Source organism: Thermoascus crustaceus (assembly GCF_041956765.1).
Source record: "Thermoascus crustaceus strain CBS 181.67 unplaced genomic scaffold VTN00scaffold_4, whole genome shotgun sequence".
NCBI lineage: Eukaryota > Fungi > Ascomycota > Eurotiomycetes > Eurotiales > Thermoascaceae > Thermoascus > Thermoascus crustaceus.
Window position 1 is genome coordinate 2902109 of NW_027192530.1, and position 13577 is coordinate 2915685.

General features: G+C 50.2%; 4 protein-coding genes and 1 non-coding gene across 5 annotated transcripts; 1 reads left to right on the forward strand and 4 right to left on the reverse strand.

Annotated features, from left to right (window-relative positions):
• Window positions 1-348: 348 nt before the first annotated feature.
• Window positions 349-615, reverse strand: VTN00DRAFT_7554 (uncharacterized protein; the record flags this gene model as incomplete). Its single annotated transcript, XM_069434310.1, has 1 exon — window positions 349-615. One exon carries the CDS (start codon window positions 613-615, stop codon window positions 349-351), a length of 267 nt encoding a protein of 88 aa, XP_069287604.1.
• A 3856-nt stretch (window positions 616-4471) lies between these two features.
• On the reverse strand, window positions 4472-4843 carry VTN00DRAFT_7555 (uncharacterized protein; the record flags this gene model as incomplete). The annotated part of the gene is made up of 1 exon (XM_069434311.1): window positions 4472-4843. The coding sequence occupies one exon, from the start codon at window positions 4841-4843 to the stop codon at window positions 4472-4474; it is 372 nt and encodes a 123-aa protein (XP_069287605.1).
• A 1682-nt stretch (window positions 4844-6525) lies between these two features.
• Window positions 6526-6597, reverse strand: VTN00DRAFT_t127. Its single transcript has one exon. It is a non-coding gene; the product is annotated as a tRNA-Arg (tRNA).
• Window positions 6598-7516: 919 nt separating this feature from the next.
• VTN00DRAFT_7556 (uncharacterized protein) lies at window positions 7517-10723 on the reverse strand (the record flags this gene model as incomplete). Its single annotated transcript, XM_069434312.1, has 1 exon — window positions 7517-10723. The coding sequence occupies one exon, from the start codon at window positions 10721-10723 to the stop codon at window positions 7517-7519; it is 3207 nt and encodes a 1068-aa protein (XP_069287606.1).
• A 714-nt stretch (window positions 10724-11437) lies between these two features.
• On the forward strand, window positions 11438-12632 carry VTN00DRAFT_7557 (uncharacterized protein; the record flags this gene model as incomplete). Its single annotated transcript, XM_069434313.1, has 4 exons — window positions 11438-11562; window positions 11627-11658; window positions 11751-12081; window positions 12176-12632. 4 exons carry the CDS (start codon window positions 11438-11440, stop codon window positions 12630-12632), a joined length of 945 nt encoding a protein of 314 aa, XP_069287607.1.
• Window positions 12633-13577: the final 945 nt, after the last annotated feature.

Genomic DNA, 13577 nt, shown 5'->3' on the forward strand with positions numbered 1-13577 from the left:
TAATAATAATATTCTACTTCATTCCTGATCCCGATTTCTGTAAGAACCCTACTGTAGGTATTTAAATACTTGTAGGAACTATAGCCCAACTGTAGCAGTCTAACAGGTTGGTTTGTTCCCTTAGGTGGATAGATATTATAAATGAAAAATCTTAGTTCTATCTCTGAATTCACTCTCTCCCCCTTGATTTTTGAACCTCGGATGTCCGGCTACATTTCTTCTCCATGACTTATCTGTAGGTCGAATGGATTGAATAGGTAAATTGATAAACCTGGATGTAAGGAACTGCTGTGTGCAGTTTGTGGCTGCTTGCGTGGGCGGCGATTGAGTGAAGAAAACGTAGGGCGTTCAACCCTTACCCTTGCCAGCGGTTGATGTGGTGGAGATATACATCATGATGAAAGCCTTCTTGGTAGGGTAGTTGCTGGGGTCGGCAGATGGATCATCTTTATAGTTGTCGTCTTCGTCCAGTGCTTTTTTGTTCTGCGGCGGCAGATTGGTTCTAATGATATCTGGGTACTCGTCCCACAGTATGATGCTGACACTTTTGCTGGTGCACTGCCAGCCTTGTGCGTGTCGCTCAATGCATGTATAGCTACCTACCGAAGTTGGCATTGCGTTGTTGGACAATGGCGTTTTGAGCTCCCCCATATAAACTGCAGGCGGGTGGTGCCTTGTGGTTTGCTGCAAAAGATAAAGGCCGCAATCATCTGCATCGTGTGAACTATCGAGTGGCTGTCATCGTGCTGTTGTCGCTTGCCTTTTTGAAGTGATCGGTCAACAAACGTACTGACCTTTACCTTGTAGGTACTTGCAGGTTGTAGATACTATCTCCCTCCTATCTGGTTCTGAGGATTCTCTGGGCTGTATCACCGAGGAAAAAAAAAAGAAAAAAAGAAATCGTAGAAATCGTATTCTGCTGGAAGGAGGCGGATGAAGCATGCTTCCGGCAGGAAGCGAATCGTTGAACTTGGCCAAGCTCGAAGGGGCTCTACTTCCTTTCCGATTTGTCTTTGCCTTGCTTCTCTAAAATGGTCCTACAGCGGTGCTTGTGGCAGCTCCCTGCCTCTATTCTATGGCTGCGAGGATCCGAGTTTCTTTCTTCCTTAGTCGATGGCACTTGTTGGCTGTCTGAAGTGGCAAGGACAGGTTCGACCAGCCGCTCCACTATAAAGTCGTTAGATAAGTATTGTACAATGAGATTGTAAACGGGTCCAAAAGCCTACCGTGCACTAAACAAAGAAGGACCTTGAATGGCGCTGATGAAATTCAACATCAAGCGTACACGAGAGACGATTGTACATACGTTACCCGGGATGCACGAAGGATAAAACACGACCGAGTTTGATTGAAAAAGCATCCCATCCCACCTACAATGGTTATCTTCGCGTGAGTGCTTAGTGTTTAGAAATCTTCTTGAAGAAAAGGGTTGTGTTCAGGATATTGCGGTCCGGTACCGCGGATCCTGTTGCGGGAGCTGTACCTCTGTCTCCTCTGTCCGGTTGTGGGTTGGATGGTTGCGTTCGTAAATGCTGCCTTGGTCATGTTGGGGAGATCATCATGTCAATGGATAGATGAAGCCAAATCAATGAGGAGGTGCTGATGGGATGGGATCAACACTGCCATCCCAGATTATAAAGGCCATTGCGAAGGTCAATTGAATCTATTTCATTTGTGAGATTTCATCTGCAACGTTGCCGGAAAACCATGTCCGAAAAGTCTCTTTCTTCTGCGGAAGAAAAGGAAGAGAAACTAACTGCCCTTGGCAAGACAGACATAGATATAAGGACACCGTGTGAGTAAGGTATGGAATCCGTTTGCTCTGGGAGTCGACCAAAAGGCCAGGGCATTTATATTTATATATCATGATAGGTAAGGTGATGTATGTTGCGCCCATAGTAACGAAACGCGTGCCAGAGACTGCATTGAAAGCTGAAATAAAGCAGAGCAACCCAAGCAAGAAAGCTTGGATACTTCTAGGTTACTCCGTATAGAGCCATCACTAGGCGAGCAGTATGAGGTAAGTGAGCGATTAGCGGTACTGAATACCATCCGTACAGAAAACTGTTGCTTCATCTGTCCTTGGTATTAGTATCAAGCTAACAGACAAAATATGCGGATTTGCCTCCATAGTAATTTGGTACACAGAATAGTGGAATATACCTTTGTGCTTGCTCTAAATTGTCGGTCTGCAGAGAATGTGATTCTTTCTGATGCTGCTATTGTGCTGGGAGTTGTAGGGCCACTTGGCTCTGTGAACTCCCTTTATAAGATTCTTGACGACGAATATATATATATATATATACCCAGGCATCTGATAGCTTAGTGCTTGTTAATAGATGGTCTTTGCCCTTCAGATCCCAGTATATAATAAGTATATAATAATAAGCTTGAATCTGTTCATCGTTTCCTAGTCTATCTTGTTAGACAATATTAGCAGGGCAGATAGATCTCTGCTGATCTGAGCTGTAGACTAGGAACAAGCCACGCAAGTACTCTGCTGGGTACAGATTCTCGGGTGCCGGGGTTATTAAATTTCTTCCAATTGTGCCAAGCTGGTCATTCGCAGTATTAGCGTCCAGTCAACTATGGAGAGAACAGACTTACCCTATGGCTGGTTCAGTTATCTTTCTGTGTTACTGCTGTTGTAGCTGTAACTCTGTGAATCCTTGCTTGTAACACTCGATCTATCTGGTCAAGAACTTGATCGGTATTAGCTCTCTGTGGATCTGAGGAACAAGGGTTGGTGGTGATAGGGCAACTGGGTGTAAAGTTCAATAACTTAGAATATGGAAAGAACCTTGTGTGGCTTGGTCCAAAGTCTTTGAAGTTTTGCCTTGAGAATGATGCGCGTTCTAGGCTATGATGGTGCTTGTTGAGCAATTCATATCCACATGCTCTCAGATGTGATGTAATGAATGGGTGTTGGTTGTCAAGATCATCTATCGAGATGCATGGGAAGTATATACAACCAGGTATAGGAAAATACAGACCCGCTGTGTGACTGAAGAAGATGACCAAATACCAATTTATATTGGTCAAATATCAACTAACTACATACATGACCTTTTTTTTCAACAAGAAAAAAAAGAACAAGAAACACACAGCTAAAGGTAGTAAACACACCCTATATGTATATACATATATATATCAACATGAGTGCATTTGCTGCAACCATAGTATTATGAATTACCACTACCAGAAACCTCCCCTCTCAGCATTGCCTCATCTGTATTGGCTTGCTTTTTTTTGCCAGTGTTAGCATTTTGCAGGAATTCTTAATAAGCCAGACAACTTATGCTGCATCTAATTTCCAGCGTTGCCCAATTGATTGGGCCCAGAAATAGAGTCTTAAAGGACTGCCGAAGAGCTGCTGCATCCAGTAGCCTATTGTTATAGAGAACACTGAAGCTGCTGATCTCCATATTGTTGGTGGCCATGCTGTTGAGGACCACTGTGAGCATCTTGGCTAAGAATCAAACAGTGCTCAGGATGCTCACAGTGCCTATCTTGATTGACAGATGAAGGTTCATTGTGTGTCTCTGCAAAGATCAGTATTGCTGCAGCTGAGAGCAGAGAGAAGGACAATAAAACTACTTGCAGGTTGACGGAGAGGACAGGAGTAGTCAAGGTCTAGGTCTATCAGCCTGGGAGCATTGGTTAGCGTCTCTGTGGCCAAGAGCAGAGGGTAAGAGAAGAAATATCTTCTTCATCTGTTCAAATGTGAAAGGCTGTTTTGGTCCATCCCACATTCTACTTTAACTTCTCGGAGTAGGTCCCTTTTCCATGTTAGTCAGTTCCATGTGTGCCCATTCTAGGGGGCTGCTCCTCGAAGGCAAAAAGAATGGAGATTCAAGCAGACAATTCCATCTCCCTTGCGCCGGAGGCCCCTGCGTGGTATTCGGTATTAGATGCTTCAAAATCTGCCACCGAGAGAGCACAAAGAGTCGAAGAATGTTAGTCGCCGGGATTCTATCAATAAAAACCTGGACGTCGCGGCAGAATATATGCAGATCTCAAAGCTATCAGAACGAGTAGAGAGAAGGGGAAGAGACGAGCGGGCGGGGGAAGATTCACCTAACTATAAAATTTCCCTGCCAGTTAATTACTTTAGCTCCGCTTCATCTTCCCATCCATTCACTTAAGTACGCGCATAGTTTGGTCATCGAGGCTTGGAAAGGTTATTATAATAGTGAATGCCTAAAAGTCTGAACGGGCAATTCTCGATAATCACAGCTCGCAAATGACGAGATACTGATTTTCACGTTCGTATATTCGAGGCTCCGAGACAAGGCGAAGGGCAGCTAGCACACGGTTGAAAAACATAGAATCAGATATCAGCGAAAACCATTCATTGAAATGGAGCATTGTATGTTGGATATTGGAGGGAGTAGGAGACTATAGGAAAAGGAAGGGAGTAAATAGAAATAAGAAGGAAGATAAAAGAAGAATTATTGATTTTGACCAACTTTCACAGGTTCGTGAAGTTAGCGCGTTTCCAGCCCTTAGTGAGAAGATTGCTTGGTTCGGAAGGAGCATCACCAGAAGATTTGGAGCGGTCATTGCTGTTGTTGTCGTTATTGTTATCGCTTACGAAAGGATTTGGGACAAATTCCTCCCAATCAGAGATTTGAGCTAGGAACTCATCTCTGTCTACCTCTGATTGTTCTTGATTTCCACCGCTAGGTCCTGGCTCATCAACTTGCATATTTGCCTCAGTGCTGCCGTCGTAGGACACCACATGAAGGTGACAGGGACCGGGTTCGCTCAGCCGAAGGATGTTCATGAGATCGCTGAGGCTCTCCATATCGTAAGGTCCAGTTCTCTGAGGGGGATTGTACATGGGTGCTAACAGCAGACTTGGAGATCACTTCATGGTAATCGCAGGCGCCTGAACGGTCGCCCTTCCTGGCCTCAATTCGCTCCAAGAGTTGGTCACGAGTTAGAGAGGTTGGAATAACCGCGGCGGGAAACGTTTCGAGGCGCTACTTCAGTCAGTATCTCAACATGTTTTCGGTCGGCATATATTCTGGACATACTTCTGTCCAGCAATTTGTTCCGCGTCAGAAATGTTTGACAATGCCTGGCCTTGTCCATAGGACCAAAGATCGAGATATACCAGCACCAGGGTGCGCACGACGCGTGTGTCCCCGGAGCGAAGGCTGAAAGCCACAGCTGACTTCACACGTTTGATCGCCGTCGACAGCAATCATGCAGCCAACTCTCGCGTTAAATGTGTACACGCCAACAGATTGCAACCAGGACCAGACAGCCTTCAGTGGACAAATTTGCCTCAAAAGGAATTGATGGCGTCTAAAATCCAGACCGATTTGGGGGAGCGCTCCATCTGGCCAAGTCGGTGGATTCTCTCCCTATCGCCTGGAACAGGGTGTTTAAAAGTTTAACGCCGGCTCCATGACAACTACCCTCGAGCAATGGTCGTGCAGGTTCAGACCGATGCTGCCGCAGTTAAAAGTTCGTCACGAGGGCTTGACTTGACAGCGGTTCTCGGCAGATGTGAAGTAGTCGCACGCCCGAGTGCGCGCTTCTGGGCTCACGTTGCTCCGTATGGAGACGTAGTTGACGCTGAGGGCGTCAAGAAACATCTCAACCAGGCACCAATGGGTGAATATGATGAACCTTGGCGGGATCCCTGTCCTCATGGAGATCAAAGGCGCCTCTGTGAGCCATTGAATTTCGGGATTGTAGTGACCAACAGGCGGATTTGACTGGATATCAAGATCTAAATAAATAATCTGCAATTGCCACTATTGGGTACACCAATAGAAAGAAAAGAAGGAAGCAGTATCTCAAGCGGCCAAAGTAGACAGAAGAAGCATGGATAGAATTCACTATTCCTTATTGTCTGTCCCGGAAATATTCATCGATAACAACAGCGCAGTGAAAGTTGGCTAAACTAGAGCTGGTGGACGACGGGCTGTAGTAAATATAGTAGATAGTCGAAGGGAGAAAAGGAAATGGCACCATTATATAGACTTCTTCTCTCTAGGCACGAATCTTGAAAGGTGGGGAGGTGGGTAGTTGAGAAATAGCGCAGGCCGCAGATTGCAGCCGTCTACCTTAGGCAGATTCACTTCCGATGCGTTCTTGTAAGTGTGCTGCTGTATGATAGTGCATAGCCCGACAAGAAGTTGCTAAATTCTTTGTACAGGAGGAATGTAGCTATTGATATGTATACTGTTCAACAAAAGATATGAAGATATAATCATATTCGCATAAAATACCATCCTTAGGATAATGATCAACGGATAGATAAGTGGGTGGAACGGATAGTAGACTCACATACCCGACATTTTTAGTGAAGAGAAACCGTTGAAGATCCATTCATCGATCGGGATCTTCCCAACCATCCATTCATTTACTAATATCCTTTCTTTCTTTATACATATCACTAGCAACCTAGGTAGGTGGTTCTTACAAAAACCCCAGTACAGAAAATATTAACAGACACAAGCAAGCAAATTTCCAAAAAGCAAAAAAGGATCCGCCAAGGGCGGCCCGCGTTGACCGACGCAGGACTCGAACCTGCAATCTCTTGATCCGTAGTCAAGCGCCTTACCATTGGGCCAGCCGGCCATTTATATCATATACATTGCCTCTATTTCCTTACCATCCCATTTTTCAGTCCTGCCGATGATGTTGCCGATTCATACCTACCTACGCAAGTAGGTACTACTACCATGCAGCTCGCTTACCTAAATTGTGGCTATCACTGCTTGCCTAGCCCGACAGATATACTCCATATTCACCGAGTGAAATGGAGTTGAAGAAATAGTACCCGGTTCCGAATTGGTAAAGAAATTTCCAATAATAGAGTTAAGCACCATTGGGAGATTCCCTCTACCTGAGCAGATCAGTTCATAGGGCATCGGAAGCTCCGGGGCTCGTTGGCGTGGCCTTAGTCAGCGTAATACTAGAGATAATCGATTTCTTCGTTTGTCGTGCAGGGCGGTCATGGTTGTTTTCTTGGTTTGGTTCCCAGGAATATTCAGAATGGGGTTGTGGTGCCTATGACGGAAGAAGAGGAAGGTGTGCAGCCGAATTGGAATGGTGCGAGGAAGTAGTATCGATCTAGCAATTGAGACTTAGGTACTATCATATTCCAAATAGTACGGTCAGCAGTATTTTGGTTTTGACAATGCATGTAACAAGATGTCCACTTAAAACAAACTACGAAAGAACACTCGACAGACGAATTAATCAATTACGCTATCTAACCCCAAGTACAAGAAAGGAAAGGACGAGGACGAGAAGTCAAAAAAAAATCTATCCGAAGGAGTGGGTATCTCAACTTGATGATGCGAGAGTTCAAAGACAAAAAGACAAGCTGTATGCATGCATTCCCGAAAACGAAGAATCCGATCCCTCCATAAACAACCATGATGACCCTCCCAAAAAGATACAATAGAAATCCGCACACTCTCACAAGACCGAGATGACAAATGAAAGGGTGGAAAAAGGAGTGAGTACAGCACCATTCGACTGACTGCAACCCTTAGCAGCTTCCGGCCTGTCCGCGGTCTTGATCATAACCGCCCCTCATCTCCCTCAACGCCTCCGCCCTCCTTGCAACAACATCCTCCCTGCGGACGACATTCCTCAAGGCCTCGGACGCCTGAATCAACCCGTCAATGCTGATGGCATGGTTGGTCATCTGGTGGTTGATGTACGTGTACAGCGCGGCGGGCGTGGAGCACGTCGTCAGCAGCTGGTGCTCATTCAGCTTGAGCAGGGCGAGGGCGACTTGGAAGAGGAAGGTGCTGCCGCTGCCGGAGGTTTCTTCCTCATGTTTCTTGGCAGAAGTTGAGTTTGTGTTTACAGAAGAAGCGTCGGAGATGGAGCTCGCGCCGCTGGGTCCAGTATTGACGGTGCTAGTGACGTTGAGACAGAGCACAACGTCCCACACGCGGTACAGCGCTTCCGCAGAGAGACAGTCCGTGAACACGGACAGGAACCACTGGAACGTGAGGGCCTCAAGCTCGATTCCCAGATTATCCAGATGTGCCGAAATTTTTGGAAGCACTTCCGCAATGTACTGCCGCAGCACGCGTTGATCCGCCCGCGACGCGAGCAGCCCATGATCGTAGTAGTGCTGTGGCAGAATATTTTCGATCATCGAGGCCAGGATCCAGAAGGCATCCTCTGCCGTCGGCATAATCAAGAGCAGCGAGGCGGTGATGAGATTCATCCCCTGACAGTAGCCCACCTCCGGGTTGCGGCGTGAGTACGCCAGGAGGACCTCCTTCAGCTTCGCCACGCCAGGACCCCTGCGGAAGAAGACGTTATCCGTCAGGGTGCGGTGGATGTCCATCTCGATCTGGGCAATGACGGATGGATCCGGGTCGTGCGTGCCCACGCCCTTGACGAGGTCGTCGTAGTAGCCGGGGATACGCATCGCAGACGCACCGCTACACTCGGACCAGATCTTTGCGCGGAGTGCGACCGGGATGCCGCCTAGGACAAGGGATCGGAATTCGCGCCATTTGGCACGACCGACCTTCCCCTTGTTCCCTAGTCCTGCAATCCCGACAACCTCGCCGTCCGCGAGCGAGGCCTCAGGCATGTGAAGTGACATGTTGACGCGGTCAGACGCAGTAGCTGCAGCGGCTTGCCCTTCCTTTCTGCGCTCCGCGCGCACTTTGCGGAGGAACTCGTTCCATTTTGTAGTCCGCTCGCGCTGCAGGGAGTCGTGGAGCTCGGTGAGTTGCTCAAGCAGCAGTTTAACCGGCTCCTGCTCGCTAATCGTGATCTTTGCATTCGCGGAATCTTTAGGGCTAGATCCCGCGAACTCGGGATGATCAGCTACCACACTCGATGTAGTCGCAGAAGGCTGCGGGCTGGAATTGACTGACACGGAGCCGCCTTTGTCAATAGCGACAGAAGTGCTGCGGTTTTTTGTCTCGCCGGTTGTAATCGCAACGATTGGTCCCGGGGAAGCAGTGTGAGAAAGAAGCTCCGTCGGTTTCGTAGCAATTCTCAGATAATCCTGCCATCTTCTGAACACAGGAGCCCCGGACTCGGAATCCGGCGTCGGCACACGCTGAGACCCCGCACCCATCTCCAATGGTTGATCGTCGTCCTCATAGCCATCGTCATTTCCCTCAGATAGGTCGCTTCGATAGCTGCTGATCGTCTCGGCCATGCTTGTCCGCTTAGAGCTGTTCTTCACGAGGTTGGCCTCCCTCTGTCTCTTCTTCCGGCGCTGGTCGTAGATGAATCCGAATCGATCCGTAAGCAGATCTCCGGACTGGTAGTTGTTGTAGGTGTAGTTGAGCGTAGGAGGACGAGACTCCATGGGTAGGATTGCGTCCATCTCCACAGGCCCCAGGTTGGTCGAGTTATCCTGCGCCTTCATATCGGAAGTTGAGCCTTGGGAAATACTCGCGGCCGGGTTTCTTCGACCGGCTGAAGCATTTGTCCTCGCCGAACCCCCTGCAGTCGAGGACTTGCCGGCCACAGTGTGGACACTCGCGGCGCTGTTGATACGCTTCAGTGCCGCTACCGCAGAAACGTTCGACGCGGGAACTGGCGTACTTTTCCTCTTCTCCTGACGTATCGACGGAGGCCTGTTTGGACTGGCCTCCGTGCGATTGGCATCTTTGCCCGCCTGGGAATTTCCAGCGAAGAGCTTTACCGTCCAGGAAGCGATGGATCTGGATGACCTGCGCGAGTGAGTGCTGGCAGCATCACCGTTGGTCCTCTCCTCGGGGGGCAGGAATAACTGCTCATCCAGCGGCTTCCTACGAAGTGAGCCCGACCTCTGGATGACGGGAGGCACAGGATCCTGCTCTTCTGCTTCTCCAACATCACTCATCACACTGCTCGCCCTGCTCGTCTTCCGACTAGCTGCCGTAGAGCCGAAGATGTAGTCGCCCCAACCACGAATGGACCCCTGTCGCTTCTTCTGGACCAACTCATCGATTTCATTCCGTTGTGGTTTGATCGTCGCTTCCAGGTCCGTGCCATTGGAAGGCTCGTCGCAGAAAGTGACACCAAGCCCGTCGAGCATCGCCTGGCCTATCAGCCCATCAATGCTGGATGACGGCTTGCGGGACTCTGCCTGAGACCCGTCACCGTCCGAGCCCGGTTTCTGCGCCTCACCAGGATTCTCCAACGCATAAAGCCGACGCTCAATGTCCTGATTCGAAACGGAGACCTCCCTGAGCATCCTCTTCAACTCTCTCTCCCGGGCGTCGGCGCGCTGACGCAGCGTCGAGATCTCCGCATCCCGCAGGGCCAGATCCCGCGCAAATTGCCTGACCAGCTTCACTGCGCCCGTCCGCGCGATGAGACGCTCGATATGTGCGTCATCGGCCAGATGCAACGCACCGGGGACGTCATGGGACGGGTAGGAGTCGTCGAAGAGCGCAGCACGGCCCGAAACCTGCGGAAGGGAAGTTGTCAACCGTGCCAACGTTGCTTTACGTCCGCGAGCAGCATCATGCGTTCCATCCCCGCTCTCTTCGTCCAACAATGCCTGGCTCAGGGCACGGTTCAGGGCCGGCTCCCCGCGGAAACCCTCGGGCGAGCTGTCGGGGGAAAGGGAGGGGAACGAGGTCAGATCGGTGGTGGCAGTGGAAGACGCTGAGAGCCGCTTGTGCTGTTTCGAGCGGACGGTCTTAGCCTTCTGGCTCCGGCGGGAGCAGGTCGAGGCCTGTGAGGAGGAGCGGCGCTGCGGATGATGGCTGTCGAGCTCCGCCATATCTCGTGGGGCGGTATCCAGCGTCGTCGGCCGAGAGATGGCGGATTAAGGACTTCATGAAGGCGCCCACGACCAGGAGTTGGGAAGTCGAGGAATTGGAGAGGTAGAGCACGGACGAGACGAAGGAAGCACAAGACCAGGGCCAGAAGGGTCTTGTGGCACGAGCGGTGAATGGTGGCAGCTCCCTGTGCTTTGCGTCTTTTGCATTCGAAACAGGTGGAGCGGAGGCCCCACTGATGAAAGCAGAGGGGCGGCGGGAGCGGTGGAGAGGGCCTTGGGGGGGAAGAGAAGAAGTAGGAGACGGACTAAAGGAAGGGAAAGGAATGTGATCGGAAGGGATAGAGAGAGCGCGAGGTCGGAAGAGAAGAGAGAAGAAGAGAGGGGTCTGCGATGCGTTGTTGGATGCGCTGGCGTCTGGATGCCTCATGCGTCATGACGTGACGGCACGTGATGTGGCTTAGTCATCGAAGACAGCCTCGGTTCTCCGCAGCGGGAAACGCTGCCGATCTTGAGATCGTACGGGGATGCGTCGATCTGCGGGCAGGGCGACGCCCTGTTTATTCAATTCCTCTTGACTTCTTTCTGGCTTCTTGTGCTCCTGATTACCATTGTTCTATTTGTTTACGTGTGACATACCGTCCATGCATTCCTCCATACTCCTCAAGTAAGAGCTATCACATCGGACATAACAAACCCATTCAGATATCTCCGCCCATGAGCTCCGCCGCCAAACAGCGTCTCCAGGCGCTGAGCCAGCAGCTCGTAGAGGGCATCCCTGATGCTGGCACGTTTGAAGATATCCCCCGAATCCGCCAGGTAGCCCCAGATTCGGTTGGGCAGTGAGTTTGCTCTTCCAGCAGAGTATATCATGTAGCATAGGACGTCCCGCTCACCGCGCCGCAGGAGGGTCAAGGACAAGGTTGTTATCGTCACAGGTAGGTTGATAAGTCATAGAGCAAAAGAATATATATATATATATATATATCTTCTTCTCTTAGATCAATGGCTAATGGCTAACTTCCTCCAGGAACCAACTCCCCCATGGGCATCGGCCGCGCTAGCGCGCACCAGTTCGCCCACAACGGCGCCAAAGCCGTCTACCTCTGCGACTACGACGACTCCCACCTGGCTACGCACAAGCGGGAGATCGAGTCGCTGTACCCGGGGGTGGACGTGCAGGTGCGGCAGTTCGACGCAGCCGACGAGGAGGCCGTCAAGGCCGTCGTCGACGATGCCATCCGCAGACATGGTCGTCTGGATATCATGTTCGCCAATGCGGGCATCCTGGGACATCCGAAGCCGTTCACGACGATTGAGGGTGACGAGTTCATGAGGACTATGAGGACGAATGCGCTTGGGTTAGTTTCGCTGTGTCATCTCAATCTGACAACAGCAATATGAGACAGGTCGCAACGTGATATACCACCTGCTAACGCGATTGACCAACTCCAGCGTCTTCCTCGCAACCAAACACGCCGCCCCCGCCATGCAAATCACCTCCGCATCCAAGCCCTACCCATCGGGCTCCATCATCCTCACCGCCTCCGTAGCCGGCCTCCGCTCCAACGCCGGCTCGACCGACTACTCCGCCTCCAAAGCGGCCGTCGTCTCCATCGCCCAGACCGTCGCGTACCAGCTGACGGGGACGGGCGTGCGCATCAACGCCATCTGCCCCGGTTTGATTGAGACGGGCATGACGCAGGCCATGTACGACGCCGCGAGGGCGCGCGGCACGGAGCGCAAGATCGGGCAGTTGAATCCGCTGCGGAGGGGCGCCGTGGCGGATGAGGTCGCGCGGGTTGCGCTGTTCCTGGGCAGTGATGAGAGTAGCTATGTGAATGGGCAGGCGTGGGCTGTTTGTGGAGGGTTGAGCGCGGGACATCCCGTTGTGCCGGGGAAGTTGGCATAAGCAGGAGCCCCAGAGTGCCCAGAGTGTAATATTGTATGATGCAACATAGGTATGTTCTAATTATCATGTTATGGTAAGGATCCTGAGATCCAGGCACGACTTCAGCAAGACGGAGACTGAACGATCTTGACCTTGTTGGACGAACAGAAGGTGCACATTTCCTCCAGTGATGACTTTCATCTATCTGTCAAAGTCCATATCAGCATCTGCTCTATATACTGTGTTTCTGTTTATCCATATAGCGATATAGTAGGGATATAGTAGGACAAGAGATGAAATTAAATCACATACAGATATTGCATACCTGGCTTGAGCGGTAATAATCAATTGCCTATCATCAACGTTCAAATGGCGACGTCTTATACCTGGATGGATTAGTCTCATTGCATGATCGTTAGTTTTCTGTGCCGTGATAATTTAGCAGAAATTGGATCTAACTACGCTACCTACTCTTACCTAAGGTTTAGGTATTTTGACAAAAGGGGATTTACAGAAGCAGATAATTCCAGCGGTAGAGCTCCGCCACTGCTCAAATACATCTTCGCGAATCGTCTCAAAGAGATGAATGCCGGCCTGATGATTAAAAATGTTGATAAAATCCTTCTGAGCTGCATCGCGAAGGTGTATGCCCGTCCTAATTATTCCACCTTTGGGACTGCATGTCAGCATATGCCTGCAAAATGTGGCAACTGTGGAGGCCCGCACCCAGCTACAGCTGGGAGCTGCCCTAAGAAAAGAGAGGCGCGAAAGCGCCTAATCAAGCAGGGTGATAATAGAAAAGAGGGATCTGAGCCTCCAGTGGAAGCAGCCCAGACAAGAAGTCAAGAGGCAACCATACCAACCTCAACAGGTGCTGCGGTAGTTATACCCAGTCAACAAGCTACCAAAACCTAAAGCCAACCAGCCCCAGCTAGCCCAAGAACCCCCCAGGCATCCCAGAGAAGG